The sequence below is a fragment of the Guillardia theta genome, assembly GCF_000315625.1.
Source record: "Guillardia theta CCMP2712 unplaced genomic scaffold GUITHscaffold_62, whole genome shotgun sequence".
Taxonomy (NCBI): domain Eukaryota; class Cryptophyceae; order Pyrenomonadales; family Geminigeraceae; genus Guillardia; species Guillardia theta.
In genome coordinates, this window is record NW_005434612.1 from 238,639 (window position 1) to 257,158 (window position 18,520).

Sequence of the window (18,520 nt, forward strand, 5' to 3'; positions counted from 1 at the left end):
GGCACTGGGGCACTTCAGAACCCGCCGGTGTGCCTGACCGGCCGGCCCGGGGCGGCCACCTGATCGCCGGACTCAGATCGGACTCGATCGGATCATCCGCGCCGGGTTGACTCAGTGAGGCTAGTCGAAGCCGGAGGCCCGACGGCCGCCAGGCCGCCCGCCGCGGGCTCTGCGGCACTCAGCACAGTGCTGAGGGTTCCCGGCTGTAAGAATAGGGGTACTTTCATAGGCAAAGGTAGGGGTGGTATTCCACAATGGTAGGAGTTGAAGGTATGAGCGGGGAAGCGGGCCTTTGCTTTCCCGCTCTTTCCCGCCACTCGCCGAGCCAAATGGCAGCTGAAGGGGAAGGGAAAGAAGCGGGAAGAGAACAGCAGTCGCAGATAAATGCAGAGCAGAGGCAGTGGAATGAGCACCAAAGATGAGATCATGGAGGAGAGACGAGAAGAGACGAAGCCAGAGTCAGGGGTAGAGTCAGTCAGAGGATGTAAGGGCCATGCTCGGGGCAGGTATGAAATAGCTGTCACTGCACAAAGGAGGGTGGAAATGTCCATAGCAAGATGAAGGATAGGCTGCAGTTGGGTGATCACCAACTAGACGCATGATATGAAAAGATGTCAGGGAGATAGAAGGGACCAGCGCTTACCCAGAAAGAATCGATGCATTCCTTACAACCAACAACTCAAAACTTCCTTGAAACTCCCCTCCTAGATGCTCCACTGATGAGAAGCAAGAGACATTCGAAATGAGCTTCCACAGAGATCAAACGCGCATCAAAAGCTTCTACTGTGCAACTATTGTGTGGTGTAGGATTGCTTGAATGTGATTCTGACTCATGTGTACAGTCGATTGGCGGGCATGTCTGCCACCGATACGTGTCCATCGCCTGCAAAGGAAACATCAGAGCCCTTGGAGACTGTCGAAGATTGCATCATCATTGAAGAGGCTGCTGACCAATCCAACGGAGTGGGAAAGCCGGAGAAGAAGAAGAGGGAGAGGGCATCTGAAAAGCCTGCCTCCAAACCGTTACAAAATCGAAGCATCTCGGCGTTCTTGGTACCTTCTTCTTCGATCTTCAAATGAACAGGACTGAGTCAGTCCTTGTAGATCAAAAACAAGAAGCAGAAGACAGAAGAAGATGCCGCAAAGGCTGAACCTGAGAAGGTGGAGAGCATGGAAATCGATCCTTCTACAACTCCGCAGCAAGAAGAAAAGGATACTCCTGCCGAAGGTGGGTTGCACGTAGACACCATCGATCGAAGTTGATGTGTTCGCAGATCAACACATCTCTGAAGAAGATGTCTCTGAAGTTGTGGTGACAGAGGAAGTGGTCGAGAGCACGGGAGACAAGGATTCAGCTCGAAGGTTTCCCTCAGCGTACTTCCGAGTTTCATACCATGATTCTGTTTCACAGGTCTGAGGCAGAAGACAAGTTGGTCGCCGAAGTTTCGGCTGAAGAGCAGAAGAAGGAAGCTGAAACCAGCGCCAAGGATGATGCCGCAGAGGAGGGAGAATCTTTGTTGAATGAACCCCAGGAGAAGAAGTCAGAGCCGGTCAAAAAACCTACCAAGACCAGCAAACCTGTGCAGAAATTGTCTGATGCAGACAAGGCCAAGAGAATTCTGCAATTGAATGATGAGCTCAACACTTTGAAATCGGACAAGATCTTCGTAGATTCTGCCCCCTTCTTTCGACCAAGTGATGCTGAACTACAAAGTGTACTGGAAGATTTGCAAACGGTAACGCGATTGCCTGTTTCTTTTGTATTTGTTTGAAATTTTATCGTGCAGATGATGGATGACGAAAACAAGAGCCTTCCAATGAAGACGAGACAGATCCTGGCTAGATTCGTCGAAGGCAACACGAAAACTTGCCAGTCACTTTGCGAGAATCTGTTGGAGAAGATTACATCTCAAGCTGGAGATATCAATCTAAATGATTTGCAACCAAAGTTGGAAAGTTGGTTGCAGATAGTTGCAGAGATGCAGTGCAACGACAATCTGAAGAGCTTATACGATGAATGCCAGACTGCTAACGTAAAGGGAAACTTGCATATCTTGTGGAAAGTCAAAGATCTTGCTGATATTCCAGATAAATTTCGTACAATTGTAGAGCAATATCGTAAGATGGAGCTCGCTGTAATTTTCTTTGCACAAAGTTTCCACCTTTCTAATGCAGTATTGTAGGTTTCTGAAAGAATGGTGCACATTCAAAACATGCTTTCGACCGATGATAACAAGACGTTCGCCAAGCTGGACAAAACCTTGCTGGCTATGAAAGACAAGTTTTTGAAACTTGAGGAAAAGGAGAAGAAAGATCGAGAAAAACTTGAAAGCAAAATTGAGACTGAAAGTAATAATTTGTTGGAGATTGTAATAGTTCTGATGTTGGCATTTTCAGGAAAGAAATTGGAAGAGAAAGAAGACAAGCAGAGGAAGCGGGATGAAGAGATCCGGGCCAGAGAAGAGGAGAAGCAGCGCAAAAAGGAGGATATTCGTGCCAAAGAAGAGGAGAAACAACGTAAGAAAGAGGAGGAGCTTGCAAAGACGAAGGAGAAAAAGGAGCCCAAGAAGGTTGAAAAGCCTGACGAAAAAGAAAAGAAAGTCAAACAGGTTTGTTCTGTTTTGGAAGATTTTGTTCACTGCTAACGTTGCTTGCTTCGACAGACCGTTGATAAACCGAAAGATACAGCAACAGTCAAGCAAGCTACTTTCATGGCAAGCTTCTTCAAGAAGTCAGGCGATTCTCCCACCAAATCCACGGTAGATGAGAAGGCCAGTGCTTCCAAAACAGATTGTGTCAAAGCGGCGAACGATAGCGCTTTCAAGGAACTTTCGTCCAAGACTTCGTCCGTTTTCCGTCCATGGGAAGCACCTAAAAATGCGGTAGTGGCAAGCTTTCCGTTCGGGCCTGTCCAGAATTCCAAATCAACACGGGCGGCTCCAGCTGATAGCGATCTGCAAAGCTGGTTAGACTTGCTGAGATCAGAGCCGATCCGTGAACGACCTCAACGAGCTTTGAGAGAGGATGGAAAGATTCACCCCAAGATGAAACTGATTCAGCTAAACATGAAACTTCCAATCGTGAAAACTCAGCTTGTAGATGTTGATGTAGATGCTGCTCAAAAGGTAATTTCCTGAGTAGTGGAAGGGCAAGGAATAACTCTATTTAAGGTGATGTGGGATATTGAAGAGGAAGGGCAGGAGGCAAAGATTGAAGCGATCATGAACGAAGCAGAGCCGACGAGCGATGGTCTTTACAAATACAGGGGACGAATCTTGCAGTTTCTCACTGAAGGAGGCGGTTGGTTTGACTGCAGAAGACCACCCTACTACGGTACTGTATCCCGAGCTAGCATGGCGATCAACGGGAGAAGGCCATTGCAGCAGGACCCCGAGCTTGACTACTCGTATGTTTTCGTACACGTTTTGAGTACTTTTGTTGACACGGAGCTGTGCAGGTATGAAAGCGATGCAGACTGGGAAAGTGAAGTGGGAGAGGGTGAAGACCTTGGGTCCGATCTTGACGGCGAGGATGAGGAAGAGGAATACGAGGAAGAGGATGGCGGCTTCGTTGTGCCAGATGGATACATGTCAGATGACGGCATGGAAAACGGAGTTTGCAAGAAGAAACTGCAACAGATCTTACACTATCAGTCACTACCGGTTGAGCTTACTGAGATGCTTTCTGTCAAGATCCTTGACAACCTTCCGCTCTGTCTATCGAGCGATCCGAACATACATCTTGATCCAGACACCGACTACTACGGAGACGACATCGGCCATGCTCGTGCTGCGAGCCTTGAGGCGGCAATTCAGATCCTCTACAATCATCCGACGGCTGTCGCCTTCACTTACCTGCTGCCTGACAGCGAGCACAAGCTTGCAGGTACAGTATTCCTCAAGGGCCAGAAGGCTCTGGAACAAAAGCAAGAGTTTTCTGGGATGGTGTCTGGCTGCTTGAAGAGAATATCCGACGCGAAGAAGCAGGCAATCTGGAAGGAGCTCTTCGCGTCTAAGAGTGAGGCTGCAGCTATGGCAACCACAGCCAGCAAGCCAAATCAAAACTCAGGCAACAAGGGAGGTGCGAGCGCGCAGATGAAGATCGAGGATAAGCATCTACTGGCGATCGTGAAAATTCTACATGGATCGACAAAATCCAAGAGCGACCTCGTGCAGGCGTTCATTGCCGCCTGCCCCGAGCTGAGCAAGTCCAAGGCCGAGCGGATCATTAGCAGCGTTGCAAGCAAGAAGGTGGAGCTGGGGGCAAGCAGGTGGGTTCTGCTCGATGATACAATCAAGCGAAGTCCCTTCATCCCCGAGATCGCCAAGGAGGCATGGAAGAACAACACAAGGAAGAACGCCGCAGCCGTGTCGTGAGAGGCAGCGACAGATGACAGATCAGCTCTCCTCGTCAAGAGGCCGAGCAGGAACCTTGAACTTGCTTCTTTACTCTTTGATGTAGAACTTTTTTTCCTCTTACAATCTTTTATTTATCATACATTGGAGAAGACACACTCTTCAAAGTCCTGCGCATCAGAACAGCTGCTGCTAGAGTCCAGGAGGTTGTGCCAGTCATGCTCCAGCTCCAGCTCGACAAGCTCCGTCGTCCATCCTGAACTGTCAACAGGCAAGGAGCCTGCAAGTCGGAATGAGTCGAAGGTGAAGTTTTCCTGCTCCTGATCGGAGGAGCTAGTGATCATAACCTGTAGTTCCGACTGTCAGTGGGAGCGCGCGTCAAGTAGCGACAATCACCTCATAATAGCCGGGCTCGGCTCTGCCTGGAAAGTCTTCTCTGCTTCGATCTGCAGCAGTGAGCTGCAGAGAAAAACAGCTGGTTCGCTCCTGGCTCTCTAGCAGATCGAAGCTGATTCCTCGATCTTTGCTCTGCAACTGCAAGGGCGTCAGTGATTCGTGTCGTACGCTCGTCATCGTGCTACCTTAGTATGGGAATCGACGCTGAGAGAGCTGGGGTAGGCTGGTTTGAGGAGAGGAGCAAGAGGGAAAATCTCCTTTCCTGTTGTTTCGTCCTTGACCCTCCTCTTCTTCCGAGAAGAGTTGAGCGCCTGATTTGACGAGAGCAACGCTGGGGCTGAGACTCTCCATGCAAGAGAAGCATACATCCGCCTCTTGACGCTCCGCCGTCTTTCCTGGCTCGAGGATTGAGACGAGCTTTCCTCTTGGCTGACGCTGCTTGACTGAAGTTGACCCCCATGCGCCCCCTCCCTCTTCGGCTCGAGGTCACAGTTGTGTGTATCTGGCATGTGTCAGGTGCGGCGCAGTATCGAGCATGACTCAAGTACCTCTAGGCTGTAGCTCGAACAGATCCTTGACGTTGGGGAGAAGAGGAGGAAGGATCTTGATCTTGCTGCGGATCGGCTCTCAGTCTATAATCCTCTCAACTCCTTTCACTCACCTCTCACTCCCTTCCGCTTCGCTTGTCGAGTCGACGCTAGACTGCGAGCTTGGCTGATCTGCGTCTGCCTCTGCCCCACTCTTCTCGCCCCTCAGCTTTCTTCTCAGGATGGAGTTCCAAAAGTTTTTGATGGCGTTATCAGTCCTTCCTGGCACCTGATCCAAAGTGAGCACAGACGAAAGGGTCTTTCCAGTTTCTTACCAGTTTGGCGATCTCCGCCCACTTATTCCCAAACTTCTCGTGAGCGCTCAAAATGATCTTCTCCTCCTAGTGATAGTGTCAGCAACCCCAACATGGTCATATGCGAGCTGTTGCGACCTCGGTCGACCATGGCTGCCTGCTGATCCGCGGGTCGAGCTGGTTGTGCCACCGCTCCCTGATCTGCTTCGCAGATCTGTTGGGGAAGAATGCAGCCATTTGGCACCAGCGCCGCATGCCCAGCTCTGAGACAAACTTCCTGATGGCTTCGTCCTCCTCTTCTGTCCATGGGCACTTGTTCTGTAGCCGATTTCTGGAGGTGAAGGAGTCAGCGAAGCTGCCAGGGTTTTGAGGAAGCACTTACCGCGAGAGGCGATCCCACATGTCAGATTCAAGGCTGTGCGAGAATTTAGCTTGCATCTTGGGGAGGAACGGAAAGCTTGGGCATGCAAGGCTCCTTGCGTTGTGAGGAGCTGTTCCCTCGGAACTAACGAGCATCCAAACCTGTAAAAGTTCAGAATGATGAAAAAGCATTTAGGTTTTCTTTTTCAATCCACTGTGTCGAACTTCGGAAGACTGGGACACTCCCAGAACTTACAAGAGTTTTCTTGCTACTTTCCTCACCAACGGGATGGCATTCCAACCAGTATTCTTTATTCGACCGAAGGGCATTAAAGTTTTCTCCCATCGTCATTCTCGCATGTTCCCTTCTTTGACCTTTTGACTCCCTTGCGCCCTCTCTCTCAGGACATCTTCTGACGCATTAGAACTCTTCTCTTCCTCTTCATTCTCTCTCTCCCCTGCTTCTCTACCCCCATCCTCTCGCCGTCTTCTAGATTCTGCACATGCCACTGCCATGATGGCTCTCGAATATTTCGCAAGGCTAGTCAATCGAACCCCACCGACTGTGCCGAGGCCATCTGACTCGACGTACCCCTCATTTGTACACTTGTTCACTCTAGGACCCCTGTAAAGCTATGATTTTTGTGGCTCTCATCACCCGTATCAAGAGTACCCACCCCCTTTCAAACATCACTTTCCTATCCACGTTCTGTCCTCGACCATCCACCCTTGACCCAATGACCCCACCTATGAAACTTCCCTCTGGTTGTTAACATTCGCAACCACCCCTACCCCAGAAATTGGGGGAATCTGACAGAGTAATATTCCGCTTGACGACCCCCTATTCCGTGCACTACCCCCTTGTATGGCCCCAGGACACTTCGCAAGGTTCGGAAGTTCATTTCGGGACGTGGTGGTAGGGGTACCACCCCCGTTCCATGACCACCCCAGCATCGATAAGTTTACAACACGAATCTTTCTTTCTTTTAACGGACACGAGGGGCCTCCGGTAGTTTCCTAGGACCCTCCTAGCACCCCCCACGGGCCGGGGAAATGTAACACAGCACAGATTGTCCTCGTACTGATTTTTAACTTTGAGTAAGAAAGCGCTGTACAGCAAAGCAACGGTTCAAGCTGCCAAAGCCTCCGTTACAAAGTTTGATTCCCGGACTCCCGGGAGTCACGGAGTCCGGCCACGGTGACGGGCCCGGGGGGCCGCGGCCGGGTGACTAACTTCCGAATTCAGTTCGGAAAGAAGAGTCAATGATGGCACACTCAGCGGCCGCCCGGACTGAGACTGACGGAGCACCGTTGAAGTTTGTTGGCCCGGTGACTGACTTGTACTATAGTATGCCAAAGTCACGCATATATCACATCCACCTTACTGACGGTTGCCAGTTAGTCACTGTTGAACACACTGCGAACTTTGACCCGGACCACTGACGACATCGGAATCAGAGTCGGTCAGCCTCGCTGGCGGCCCGGCCGGCCCGGGAGCCTGGCCCGGGCCCGGGACTCCGGGGGAACGGCGTAGCAAGACGGCTAGGAAGCCTCCGTTGAAAGTTCCTCTTCCGAATCACAACCGTGACTGTCACGAACGGTACTAAGTCGCCTTGGTTTACCGGCGGGCAGTGCCTGGCACTGGTGGCACGGCTGGCCCCCGGCCCTCAGCCACTGAGTCAGTTGGTACGGTACGGTCTGAGTGGAGTCGCCGATGATCCGGGCGCCGCTCCGGCCGGGCCCCCCGACTCCGCGGCAAGTAAGTCACACTTCTGAAATACAGTACGGTGCGTTACATCGGACATCAGACTCGAAGTCACACCGTGCCCGTGACAAACAACACTGCCGAATGTCAGCCGCAGAGTTCCGAGTTCGCCGGGCGTCACTGAGTCAACTGAGTTCACAGTTAACTGAATAATGCCAATGATTTACCGAGGCGAGACTCTTCAGAGTCGGATCGGACTAGTGGCATTTGATCATCCCGGCAGGATCGCCGGGACAGCCCGGGCCCGGCCCGCGGCAGGCCGGCCAGGGCCCGGCAACCGTGGTCGGCGGCACCCGGGCGGAAGGAACTTAGCCGCTTGTTGCGTACTTTTCACTGAAGGCTACGCCATTTTCTAGGACCACTTGGCCATATCATTCTATGAGCCCCCTATAAGTCTACTTCCCCCCCTACCCTCTCTCAACTAGGACCTCACAACCAGGGATCCTATGACCCTATTATGTTTGCAAGTAAGATGTTTACACCCACTTTGGTGACACCCACCATGGTACTGCAGCCTTGACTCCAGACAAATGGAGGGGTGGGTCTCTCACTTCATGACCCTACCACCCACACAAAGACATGCTACCTCTTCCCCCAATCTCAAGATTGATCGAGAACCTTCCAGAGACTGCCAATCCTTGAGTTTGGGTGTGCGAAAACCAAACTTTATTATCTAATTTGAAATATTGATACAGATTATCAAATGTTCACTGTTTGGTACAGATTTTCAGTGGTCCTTCTACCAACTTGCTAAATTAGATTTAAATTAGTACCACGACAGTCCTTACTGTACTGGAAGACACTTATCATGCTACGGTCATCATTGCAAATCAATACAAATCAATTAGTGACTAAATTCTGAATTTTGTCTGGACAACCTTCTTCCGAAGAGGGGTACTGCCTGAATGCACTAATACCAAAAGAGAGTAATTTATCATATTATTTGATGGATGAGTAAAGTATTATACTTAGCTCAAAGCATGTGATCTGGACTTTTTGAACAGTATCATGTTTTGAATCTACCCCCCTTACTTTCATCTAGCTGATGGACATGAATTCTCGTTGAGGGGTATTTCAAGGAAGTTAGTCTTTGTACCCACCCTACGTCTTCCCTGCATTGGCCTTGTAAGGATTGGGTGCCTTGAATAATAGCTGGTGATTGAAGAGTGAAAAGGGACCCCCCTCGGAATGCTACGTTTCACCTCAAGCAGCCCCGCCGTGATCCTACGCGCAAGCCATGCAGTCTCCTTGAAGATACTGGGAATGGCGGGGCCCTTAGCCTGGCACATGCACACCCGCCTCGCGATTCCTTCCTCTCTCCCTCGAAATCTTTGATGGGTCCCTGCTTATCCACGAAATATGGCAAACCATGATATTCCTGCTGCTAGTGTTTTCCTTGGTATGCGTGACGAAAGCATGGCTCCCTCCGCGTTTCGATCTCCTCTGCATTGTTTCGCTGCATTTCATCTGCTCACTGTGGCCATGATTGAACTCTGCATCAACACCCCAATCTCTGTACCAAGATGACTCTGACGCTGAACTGTGTCTGCGACTCGTACACGTAGTGTTAGAGAGATGGTGGCATTTTAGGACTGTTGGAGGTTCCTCAAGAGATAATTTGACGTCCTGCCTGCCCCTGCTGCTTTTCTTTGCACTCACTCACCTTATCCTACTCTTTCTGAACATTGCTTGGGTTTTTATCAGCCTGAACTTGGTCTTCCTACCAGAGCAAGGCGACACATAAACAGCATTTGACTGGGAAGCCTAGTCCGTGCCACAGAGATGGCGGGATCTCCTACCATGGAGACAGGGCCAGGATCAGATCAAGATGCGCAACAGAATAATGTAGCGGAAGATGCTGGTCAGGTTGCTAGAAAATCTTGGAGGGACGTTCTGAATGCCCAGGTTTGTTCCATTTGACTGATAGCTTTGTTCGTGTTCTGAACTATGTTCCGCTCTCAGCCCAAATCAGAAAACAACAACAAGCAGATGTTTCAGAACAGAAATAACAAGGGAAGAGAGATTCCTCACAAGGCCAAGCTCATCTCAAATGAGAACAAACCGGTGACTGAGTTGCAATCCGATTCCAAAGAGCAATCATTCTTGCCGGGATTGCAGACTGAGAGAATGCGAAGCGAAGTCCATGAGCTTGCTAACCCAATCCCCAGTAACTTACAACACTCTAAAGTTCAGACAGACGTACAGACTGGAGCAATAATCGTTGAAACTGTGGGAGAGCCGTCAATGTCTCAGATGAACCCAGGGAAAACTGAACTCACGCACACGACACAACAAGGGATCCCCTTTTCGCATAGTTCAATGGTGTCTCAAGAGCATGATCCAAACGGAGGACCATATGGGCCGGAATCGTTGGGTCCAGAGCAGCAGGAATTGCTTGACAGAACTTCACTCATGGCGCTTAACGCTGGGGCTGCGGAGTTCAGCCCGTACGGACAACCCATGCATCCGCAAGTAAGATTGACGGCGTTGGGGATGGAAAATAGTCGTCTGATGTTTATTTGTAGCATCCGATGCACTTCATGCCTCAGATGAACGGAAACCCACACGTGAGAATCGCTGGAAGCTCTTTTCAACGTTTCTGACAGTTTCGCTTAGGTGATGGGGCCTGCTCCGTTTGAGATGATGGCGTATTATTCGCAGATGTCTCCTCATGCTCAAGCTTTTTATGGTATAACAGTTGGTCTGCCCTCAAGGAATCTTTAAACGCTGACTAGGATTGCAGGTCCATATGCTTACCCCATGCAAGACAAGAGTCTGGACATGATTCAACTTCAAGGTGTTTGAGCGCTTCTTGACGCTCGTCTTCACTTTTCTCACCATTTGGTAGGAATGCATGGAGGGCCGATGCGAATGCAAGGACCCATGGACCCCTCTAACCCATACTACGGTTACATGCCTTACCCTTATGCCCCTGCTCCCGGCATGTATCCTGGCGGTCCGTTCGTGGGAGCTCCGCCCTCGCATGAATTCTGGGCAAACTCTGCTATGCCTCAAGTTGTGGATGCGCAATCTCACCATGCAGTGCAACCCCCTCAGAGTGTTTCTCCTGCTAGCCATCCAGGTTGCCAGCGAGATGAGAGTTGAAGAGGTGTTTGCTAACAATCTCTGCTCAGGGGGAACCCCAAGCCCAGGCTTCAGTCCGCAAAGACAAGGAAATCGCAAACTCGATCGTGGAGGCAAATCACAACGAAACAGAGCCGAGGTCGTAAGACAAGATGGGCGCGAGGAGGGCGTCGTCAATGAGGGGAAGTTGCCTCAGGGAGCCTGTGCTCCCCTCTCTGAGATGGAACAGGTCGGTTCTTTGGTTTCTTCCTTTCCAACTATGCTGATGAGATGAATGTATGCCGATAAGATGAATATTTGTTGATGAGATGAATGTTGCTGATGAGATGAATATTCCTGATTTGGTGTATGTCTTGGCAGGAGATCTCGCAGATAGGTGAGGTTGAGAGCAAAGTGCTGGGTTCTGTGATGGAGGAAGCGAAATCAGCAGGCCAGCAAACAAGGACGTCAACTGGCGAACTGGATGAGCAATTTCAGATTAAGCTGACAAGCGCAGGACAAGTGGAGGACGCAAGGACAACTGTGATGATCAAGAACATCCCAAACAAATACACCCAAAGGAATCTGTTAGAGCTTATCGATACCAACCATCAAGGAACTTACGACTTCTTCTATTTGCCTATTGACTTCAAGAACAAGTGCAACCTTGGATATGCCTTCCTTAACTTCCGTGAAGCTCGTTTTATTGCCAGCTTCGTCAAGGACTTTGCAGACAAGAGATGGGAGAGGTTCAACTCCGAGAAAGTCTGTGTTGTCACATACGCCAGAATACAGGGCAAGACAGCGCTTATCAACCATTTCAGGAGCTCGAGACTGATGCTGAAGCACGAGAAGTATCGCCCGATCGTCTTCTCTGACAATGGAAAGCCAGAGACTATCCCCGCTGTCAATCGATCGCATGGCCCCCACCGGTCAGGAAACCCGGGCCGTGGTCAGACCTCGATATCCCTCCGAGCCCCCAATGTCGTACACGGTGAGCAACAGGACCGTCTTGAGCTCTTGAGCTGATTCCCTTGCTGCAGGCCCCATCCTTGTTTCGGGACCTCCTGGTCTGATGCAGCACTCCATGCTCGCCATGTCGCCGCTCCCCGCTGTGCCGGGCACTGTCCCACTTGTGCCAACCGCCGGGCAAGTCTCACCGCAAGAGCACGGGCCGGTGGAAGATACTGGCAATCAGGTGCAACGACTTAAAGCCCTTGCTGAGGAAATTGAATCTTGTATACCGAAGGTGATACCAACCGAGAAGCCTGACTCTATGCCGCGGTCAACTGTTCCTTCGATTACCGTGTCCCCAGCACCAGCATGACAGCAGGAGGAGACGAGGAGGAGGCGAGAGTGGCGAAACGTCTCCCTCCTCGATGCTTGCAAGCGTCATGTTGATATTGGGGTCGATCAGAAGGTGTATTTCGATGTTGTCGGGGAGGATTGTGTGTAGGAAGAAGGGCTGGATGGAATATTGTTTACTAGGCAAGACTTCTCGGCTTCGACTTGCCGCCCTGTAGGTCAAGGGCAAGCAGGTGGGCAGACAGGAGAGTCAGTGAAGAGGTATGAGTGAGGTGAAACGCTCGTGGGCGAATACAAATACTTTCAATTCCACTGTTACTACACGGTTACTACACGGTCGACTGCAGCCACATGTTATAAGAGGCTCATGAAAGTGAGTTCCAAGGAGTCGTCCCTCGCGCTTCTTCCCTTCCTTTCTTCCCAGTACCAGGCGTTCGCCTTCTCCCTGCGGGTGCTCAGCTCCTTTCAGCAACCTTGAGCTTCAAACCTTGAGCCTTGGGGCTCTCCGACTTGCTCTTGCGGAATGATGTCGGCCTTCAACGTCACGTTGGATCGCTCTGTCTGGTCCTCTCCTGCCCTTGGACTTCGTGTGTTTACAGCATCTGTGAGGGAAAGAGCTGAGAGGGCACAAGGGCTGAGCAGATTGACCTGCGTCGTCGGATTGAAGCTTCTTCTTGTCTGGGTACCTCGCCTTGATTGACACCAGCTGCCCTGTCGATTTTCTGATTTTCTAGAGTGAAACATGTTACAACGATCGAAGTTAACAAGTGAGTTTGACAGTATTCTTACAACTGGTATGGCTTGATCCGAAGAGCGCAAGATGTTTTTGATCTCCTCGATAGTGGAGTCTTCAACATTGATGCCGTTTACCTCTACAAACCTGCAGAACATCACAAAAGTCCTCAAAACATCTACCACAAGCAAACCTGTCGCCATGCTCGAACATCGGTTTTGAGTTGAAGGTGCCAGACGATGACATGGATGTCGTCATGACTTCTCTTGCTGACTTGAGGGCCTCCGAGTCTGACTCTTCCCCGGGGATTTTCGCTTGCACGCCTGCTACCTTCCAAGACACGTCGGGCTCCCCCTCTCTGTCCTCGTCGTCGTTGTCCGCCTCGAAGTTGGTGTTGATGGTGTCCATATAGTGCTCGTGCCTCTGCGCCTTGCTGACCTGCCATGTCGAGCAAAAGGAGGAGCTCAGGATGTGTGAGAGAGAGCGGGAGGAGAGAGAGAGACGAGAGGAGCGAGAGGAGCCAGGGAGCCAGGGAGCCAAGGAGCCAGGGAGCGAGCCAGGGAGCGAGGGAGGGAGAGAGGGAGGGGCCACATACTGTTAGGAGTCGGTTCGTTTTCATCAGGTCCATCTTCAGTTGGTAGATGGTTTCTTCTCTTTCCTGTATAGCTCGCCTGAGGTTCATTATCTCCTTGCTCGCCGTTTGTTGAAACCCCGCCATCTCTTCCTGCATCCTGTACAAGGCTGTCTCGAGGTGCTTGCTCTCTGCCCTAGAGCTGCTGCTGTCACGCATAGCAAGACTAGAAGGATCGAAATCTCACTGATCGCTCGGCTCCTGCAGCCTCCCCGCCATCGCCAGTTTCTGCAGTGCAGATCCCCTTGAAAGGAATGGTATCAGATCTCACCCCATTCAAGCATGTCGACGATACAGCTCTCGCTCTAGCTCTCCGATCCTGCCTTTCAGCTGCTCGCGCTCGTCTCTTGCCCTCTGTTCAGCGTCTCGCAGCCTGCAAGTCAGCGATCAGAAGGCATCGCCACAACTTCCAGACAGACTCACGTCTTGCTGAAGTTGAGCAGACAGGCATCTTTGGTAGCAATGATCTATGGACGCCCGTAAGACGTCAAAGGCAAGATGTTTCATCTTACAGCATTCAGATGCTCGATGTCTTGTTGCATTTCTTGTGAGTGCCGAAAGAGGTCGGTGGACTCAGGAAGCAGGGCCTGCTGTTGGTATTTTAGTACCTTGACATGTAGTGTTTTATCTCGATATGTTGCTATGCCCGGCTTCTTCGCCTTCCTCGCAGGGCATCGAATCAGCTTACTCTCCTGATTGTCGATCTAATCGCATCATAGCCGCGTCTACTAGTGGTTCTCGTCACTCCCTGGGCTACTCCTGCCGATCCGCCGGCCCCTACTGCTCTGAATTTGGCACTTGAGTTGATCATGCCGCTCACGATCAGCTTGCATCCCCCGGCCTAACCCCCGCAGGCCCTACTGAGCTCTCAAACAAGAATCATAACATGGCTATCGCGCTCCTTCCTGAGGCTCCTCACAGCCGCAGTCCGTCACCACCACCGTCACCGTCACCGTCACTGTAGGCTAAGCTGTGCCCCAGTGCCCCAGTAGGCTGCTAGGAGGCTCAGAGATCGGATCAGATCAGTCTCAGCATCCCTTCAGGCTCTCAGCCGGCAAGTTGCTCCTATCGCTCATCCAGATCTTCATGTCTTCTGTACCGTAACTTCTCCTCTCCTACGCCGCCCCCTTCTAGCCCGTACCCGGTCCTCTCCACTAGCTAGCCTGGCGATCCATGGCAGGCTTGTTCCTTAGTAGTAGGGCCGGACCCGGGCCTGCACTCGGAGTCCGGCTCGCCGGAGCCTCGGACTCGTTCGGCTAAACGCCGATCACCAGCCTTCACTCAAAGTCACCAGCACTACAGTACTTGAATGGAACTTTCCGAGAGTAAAGATTGTGCTTGCAGGATGCAAATGCATCGCCGTTATTCCACCGACCCCGTGGCCCAGTGGGGTCAGTGCCGGGACACGGTCACGGTCAGTCGCCGAGTCCGCCGTATCCGGCATCATTCACGGGTCACCCCGGTGGCCCGCCGCCGGGCGGCGCCCGGCCCGGCCGGCCGCCTCAGTAGCCTGCGCCGGCGGCCGGGCCCTGCCCAAATTTTGCAGCACCAGCATGAGGGTGATGAAAATTGGTTGAGATTTTGCAATGGCATGGGGCGGAAGTGTTAAGCTGGTAACAACGGTGGCGGTAGTATGCTGCATGGGAGGAGAGAGGAGAAGGATGGGCTCGTCTGCAGGAAAGGAGCAAGCAGGTATCCTCTCATCTTGCAACGATTGCCTTCAATCTCTCGCTCTCTACGAAGTCACCGGGGCTGCGTGTAGGATTGGGGAGTGAGCTGCTTGAAGTGACTGGACATGGCAGGCCATGCAGGAAGCAGCGGGGGCTACTACAGCAGGAGCGATGCTTTAGGGAGCATGCCTTGTTCGAGCATGCGGAGATTGAGGTCGGTTGTGTTCCTCATTCTCCAACCTGAAAGACATGCTCTAGGGGAGGAGGGCAACCTGGACCGCAAGTTGGACCCAGCGCTAACCTGAGCCCTGAACCGAGCGACATCAATGTGTTCAAAGTGGTAAACATCCCTGGTTGACGACATGCTGGCGTGAAGCATGATGCCAGGATGACAAGAGAGCCGCGTTCCCGGACTTCGTCTGTATCAAGGTGGAATAGCTGCCAAACTGAATCTCGGTTGTATTCCCTTGACCACTTTCGGCAATACAGTCAGCTCTACGCCGAAAGAACTCGAATATATGGAATGGGAGGTTATTAATTTTTTCTACTTCATCAGTGTCTCTCACTCCTCTTGTTTCCTTTTGAATTTGTTCTAGGAGGATTTTCATACGGTGCGGCAAGAAGGAGCAGGAATTTCTTGCCCACAGGTCGCACTTCATGACAGCATTGCCTCCCTTCATCCTCACCTGCGTGCCTGGAATAGACGGTACACCTGGAAAGGGCCTATACGTATAGGGACGATGAAACATGGGACCGGAAAGGAATGTGTTGTGCGGCTGGCAGGAGATGACAAGGTGATTTCTTCTCAGTGCATGATCAGATGACCGCATCTACCTGCTCGATTCTGAGCTTGAGTAAGGTGCAATTGTGGGGGAAATGGGAATTTCAAGGAGAAAGCATCGGCATCTTCCAGGGGCTCTTCCTTATGCATACAGTTTATGGGCCATACAACCCACTGATGCTCATCGAAAACAAGGCAGATGTGGGTTGCGAGCGGTATGACGTGTTCTTGTCTCACCGAAGGATGTTTAGATCTTGTTCGAGCAATGCGAGATTCGAAACCTGGGAGGGAAGTGCATTGTAATGGTAATGCCTCGACAACTGCGTGACTACTCGCAACATTGTTGACAATTCGTCCTACAGCGACAGTTTGCAGAGGTCACCATGGACAGGTCAACGCCTTGCACCTTGCCAGTGTCATATTTCTTCCGTCCATTATTCTTGGCTATTTACTCCCCATATTCCGTTTGTGTTGCTCTGGTTGTGCTTGTCTAGCCCCACTGTCTGTCGCCCACCTCTTTTCCTCTCCTCGTCCTCGCACTGACTCGATTATCTGCAGATGCACCGTTGGTGGAACATGCGGGTGCCGTCCTCTCCCAAATCATTTTTCTGCTAACGTCTCACATGAAGATCTCGTGCCCCGGATCATCACAAGCAGCTGCAGGTGAGGAACACCGACACTATTGAGTTGAATGAGAGAGGAAGATTGATCAGCATGGAGCTGTGTATCAAATGGAGCATTGTTTTTCTCAGTTAACAACCAAATACGATGAGGCCAAAAGAGAGAGGGGGGGGAGGCTGTGGGAAGTGCCAAACATCAGGGAGGCAGGCAAACCTTGCAGAGGAGCAGAGAAAAGAGCATTACGGATCAAGAGTACCGCAAAGTAGTTACGTGGCTTGCAGATGTGGAGGAAACGTCTTATACCAGTGCTGCAAGGCCGGCTGCATCAGGAGAAAATGCGGTATCTTGAGAGTGTTCCTCCTGGAATCCTGATAGCTGTGAAGTGCATCCAAAGAGAAGAGGAAGAAAATGAGTACACGGATCGACCCTGAGAAGCATTGGGCACCCGGTACCTCCTGCCTGACTTGAGTCAAGCTCTTTCTCCTCATGGCAACATGGCAGGAGGGTGGAGGTTTGCCTCCGATGGCATCTCTGTGGAGAGCGGATCGTGGCTGATAGCCAAGAAGGTAGGCGATCTTGCATCGCTAGCGTTTCATCATGATGAGATTGGCAGGTTCTCTTTGAAGACACAGGACGAGCAGGTGACCTTGTCCTCCAATTTGTAGTCACTTCCTCGCTGCTTGCAAGCTGTCCGCTGGCATCTGTACCCAACCCCTCCTCCTCCTGCCCTCCTCCTTCACTTTCTCTCCCTCATCCATTGTTCCTGTTTTCAAGACCACGCTAACATGATCGTCTTGCTCTCCTCTTCTTCTCTCCACATCTCGCTCATCATCTCAGGTGGAGTTGCTCTGAGATTAGTAGGACACGCTCGTGCCAACCTGTTCGAGGTTTGCTCGCTGCCCTCTCAACTTGTCGACCTGAATTCCTACCAGTGTCGCTTCCAACGCAACCGAGTACACCTCGCAGCCGATGCTACAGTGAGTCTGCCGCGCTCTTGATCTACCTTGCTGTCTGCCTCCCTTCCTGCCCCGTACTCTCCCTCTCGGCTTATCGCCTTGACATCGAACCCGCCTCCACATGCACGAGCTCTGCTCGGCTCCCCCCTCTTCTCATCCCTAACCATGAAATTCCCCAAGGTGGTCATGGACCTGGAGAAATGTGACACCTTTGAGTTCGACGAGAAACGCAAGGACGATCCCGTAACATGACTGTGACTCCCTCCTGGTGCTCATCTCCTCCCAGAGGTACCATGGTGACGTCACCAATTTCTACGCACATCGAGCCATACGGCTTCCAGGAAACGGAACAGCGATTCTCGAGGTAGGATTTTAGCTTGGCGGGTGGGAGGAGGATATGGACGTGTTGGACAGGCGCAGGATCCGGATCCTCTTTCAGGGAGGAAGTGGAGGGAAGTCAACACGCTGAACAGGTACATCCCGCCTCCACGCTGACGCCCTCGTGCTAAATTTGAAATTCAGGTATTGGACGCCTGGGGCTGCTGTTCGCGGTGTGGACCCGTACAAGAAGATCAAGAGAGACAAAGAGAGGAAAGAGAGGAAGGAGTTGAAGGTTCCTCCGTCTCCTCTACACTTGTGCTGCTTACATGCGCCTTGCTCAGGCAAAGTTAAGGTTGAAGTACGAGGCGATGGGGTATCCTGGTATCCCAAAGGATGTGGTGAGAGGGAAAATGGCGATGCGTCCTGTAGGTAACTCGGCTGCAGGTCATAGCAGTCAAGAGGAGGGACTTTACTGCGTTCACGCGCCCCAAGTCAAGGAGAAGTATGTGGAGGAGGAGGGTGAAGAGAACGAGCAATAGACGGGGAGAGGGTGTGTTTGTCGGCTGACTTGTTCATCACAGAAAAAGTCTACTTGTGATGATCCTGACATGTGGGAAGCTCAAGGGAGATTATGAGGAAAGACAGAAGCCAGAAGAAGATGCGATTCAAAGACGCAGACATCTGCGCATTTGCTCTTTCCTTGATTACCATGTGTGCTTTGC

At 51.4% G+C, this 18,520-nt stretch overlaps 5 protein-coding genes across 5 annotated transcripts; 3 read left to right on the forward strand and 2 right to left on the reverse strand.

Moving 5' to 3' along the window:
- Positions 1-855: 855 nt before the first annotated feature.
- On the forward strand, positions 856-4,376 carry GUITHDRAFT_112833 (hypothetical protein; the record flags this gene model as incomplete). The annotated part of the gene is made up of 9 exons (XM_005828023.1): positions 856-1,053; positions 1,105-1,228; positions 1,275-1,362; positions 1,412-1,736; positions 1,788-2,135; positions 2,184-2,349; positions 2,398-2,609; positions 2,664-3,125; positions 3,171-4,376. The coding sequence occupies 9 exons, from the start codon at positions 856-858 to the stop codon at positions 4,374-4,376; spliced, it is 3,129 nt and encodes a 1,042-aa protein (XP_005828080.1).
- Positions 4,377-5,408: 1,032 nt separating this feature from the next.
- On the reverse strand, positions 5,409-5,907 carry GUITHDRAFT_75013 (hypothetical protein; the record flags this gene model as incomplete). The annotated part of the gene is made up of 3 exons (XM_005828024.1): positions 5,409-5,567; positions 5,614-5,679; positions 5,731-5,907. Coding segments are annotated over 3 exons (402 nt in total), but the record flags the coding sequence as incomplete, so codon positions are not given.
- A 5,407-nt stretch (positions 5,908-11,314) lies between these two features.
- On the forward strand, positions 11,315-11,665 carry GUITHDRAFT_47442 (hypothetical protein; the record flags this gene model as incomplete). The annotated part of the gene is made up of 1 exon (XM_005828025.1): positions 11,315-11,665. A coding segment is annotated over one exon (351 nt), but the record flags the coding sequence as incomplete, so codon positions are not given.
- Positions 11,666-12,550: 885 nt separating this feature from the next.
- Positions 12,551-13,991, reverse strand: GUITHDRAFT_142260 (hypothetical protein; the record flags this gene model as incomplete). The annotated part of the gene is made up of 9 exons (XM_005828026.1): positions 12,551-12,687; positions 12,734-12,815; positions 12,875-12,965; positions 13,012-13,256; positions 13,414-13,594; positions 13,637-13,693; positions 13,745-13,822; positions 13,873-13,916; positions 13,962-13,991. 9 exons carry the CDS (start codon positions 13,989-13,991, stop codon positions 12,551-12,553), a joined length of 945 nt encoding a protein of 314 aa, XP_005828083.1.
- Positions 13,992-15,035: 1,044 nt separating this feature from the next.
- GUITHDRAFT_142261 (hypothetical protein) lies at positions 15,036-18,396 on the forward strand (the record flags this gene model as incomplete). Its single annotated transcript, XM_005828027.1, has 22 exons — positions 15,036-15,141; positions 15,252-15,333; positions 15,378-15,459; positions 15,507-15,548; positions 15,609-15,649; positions 15,716-15,825; positions 15,929-16,101; positions 16,152-16,205; positions 16,263-16,291; positions 16,459-16,563; positions 16,905-16,969; positions 17,023-17,087; positions 17,135-17,162; positions 17,296-17,408; positions 17,454-17,498; positions 17,658-17,720; positions 17,764-17,841; positions 17,892-17,950; positions 18,000-18,090; positions 18,140-18,196; positions 18,228-18,300; positions 18,380-18,396. 22 exons carry the CDS (start codon positions 15,036-15,038, stop codon positions 18,394-18,396), a joined length of 1,578 nt encoding a protein of 525 aa, XP_005828084.1.
- Between the last annotated feature and the right edge of the window lie 124 nt (positions 18,397-18,520).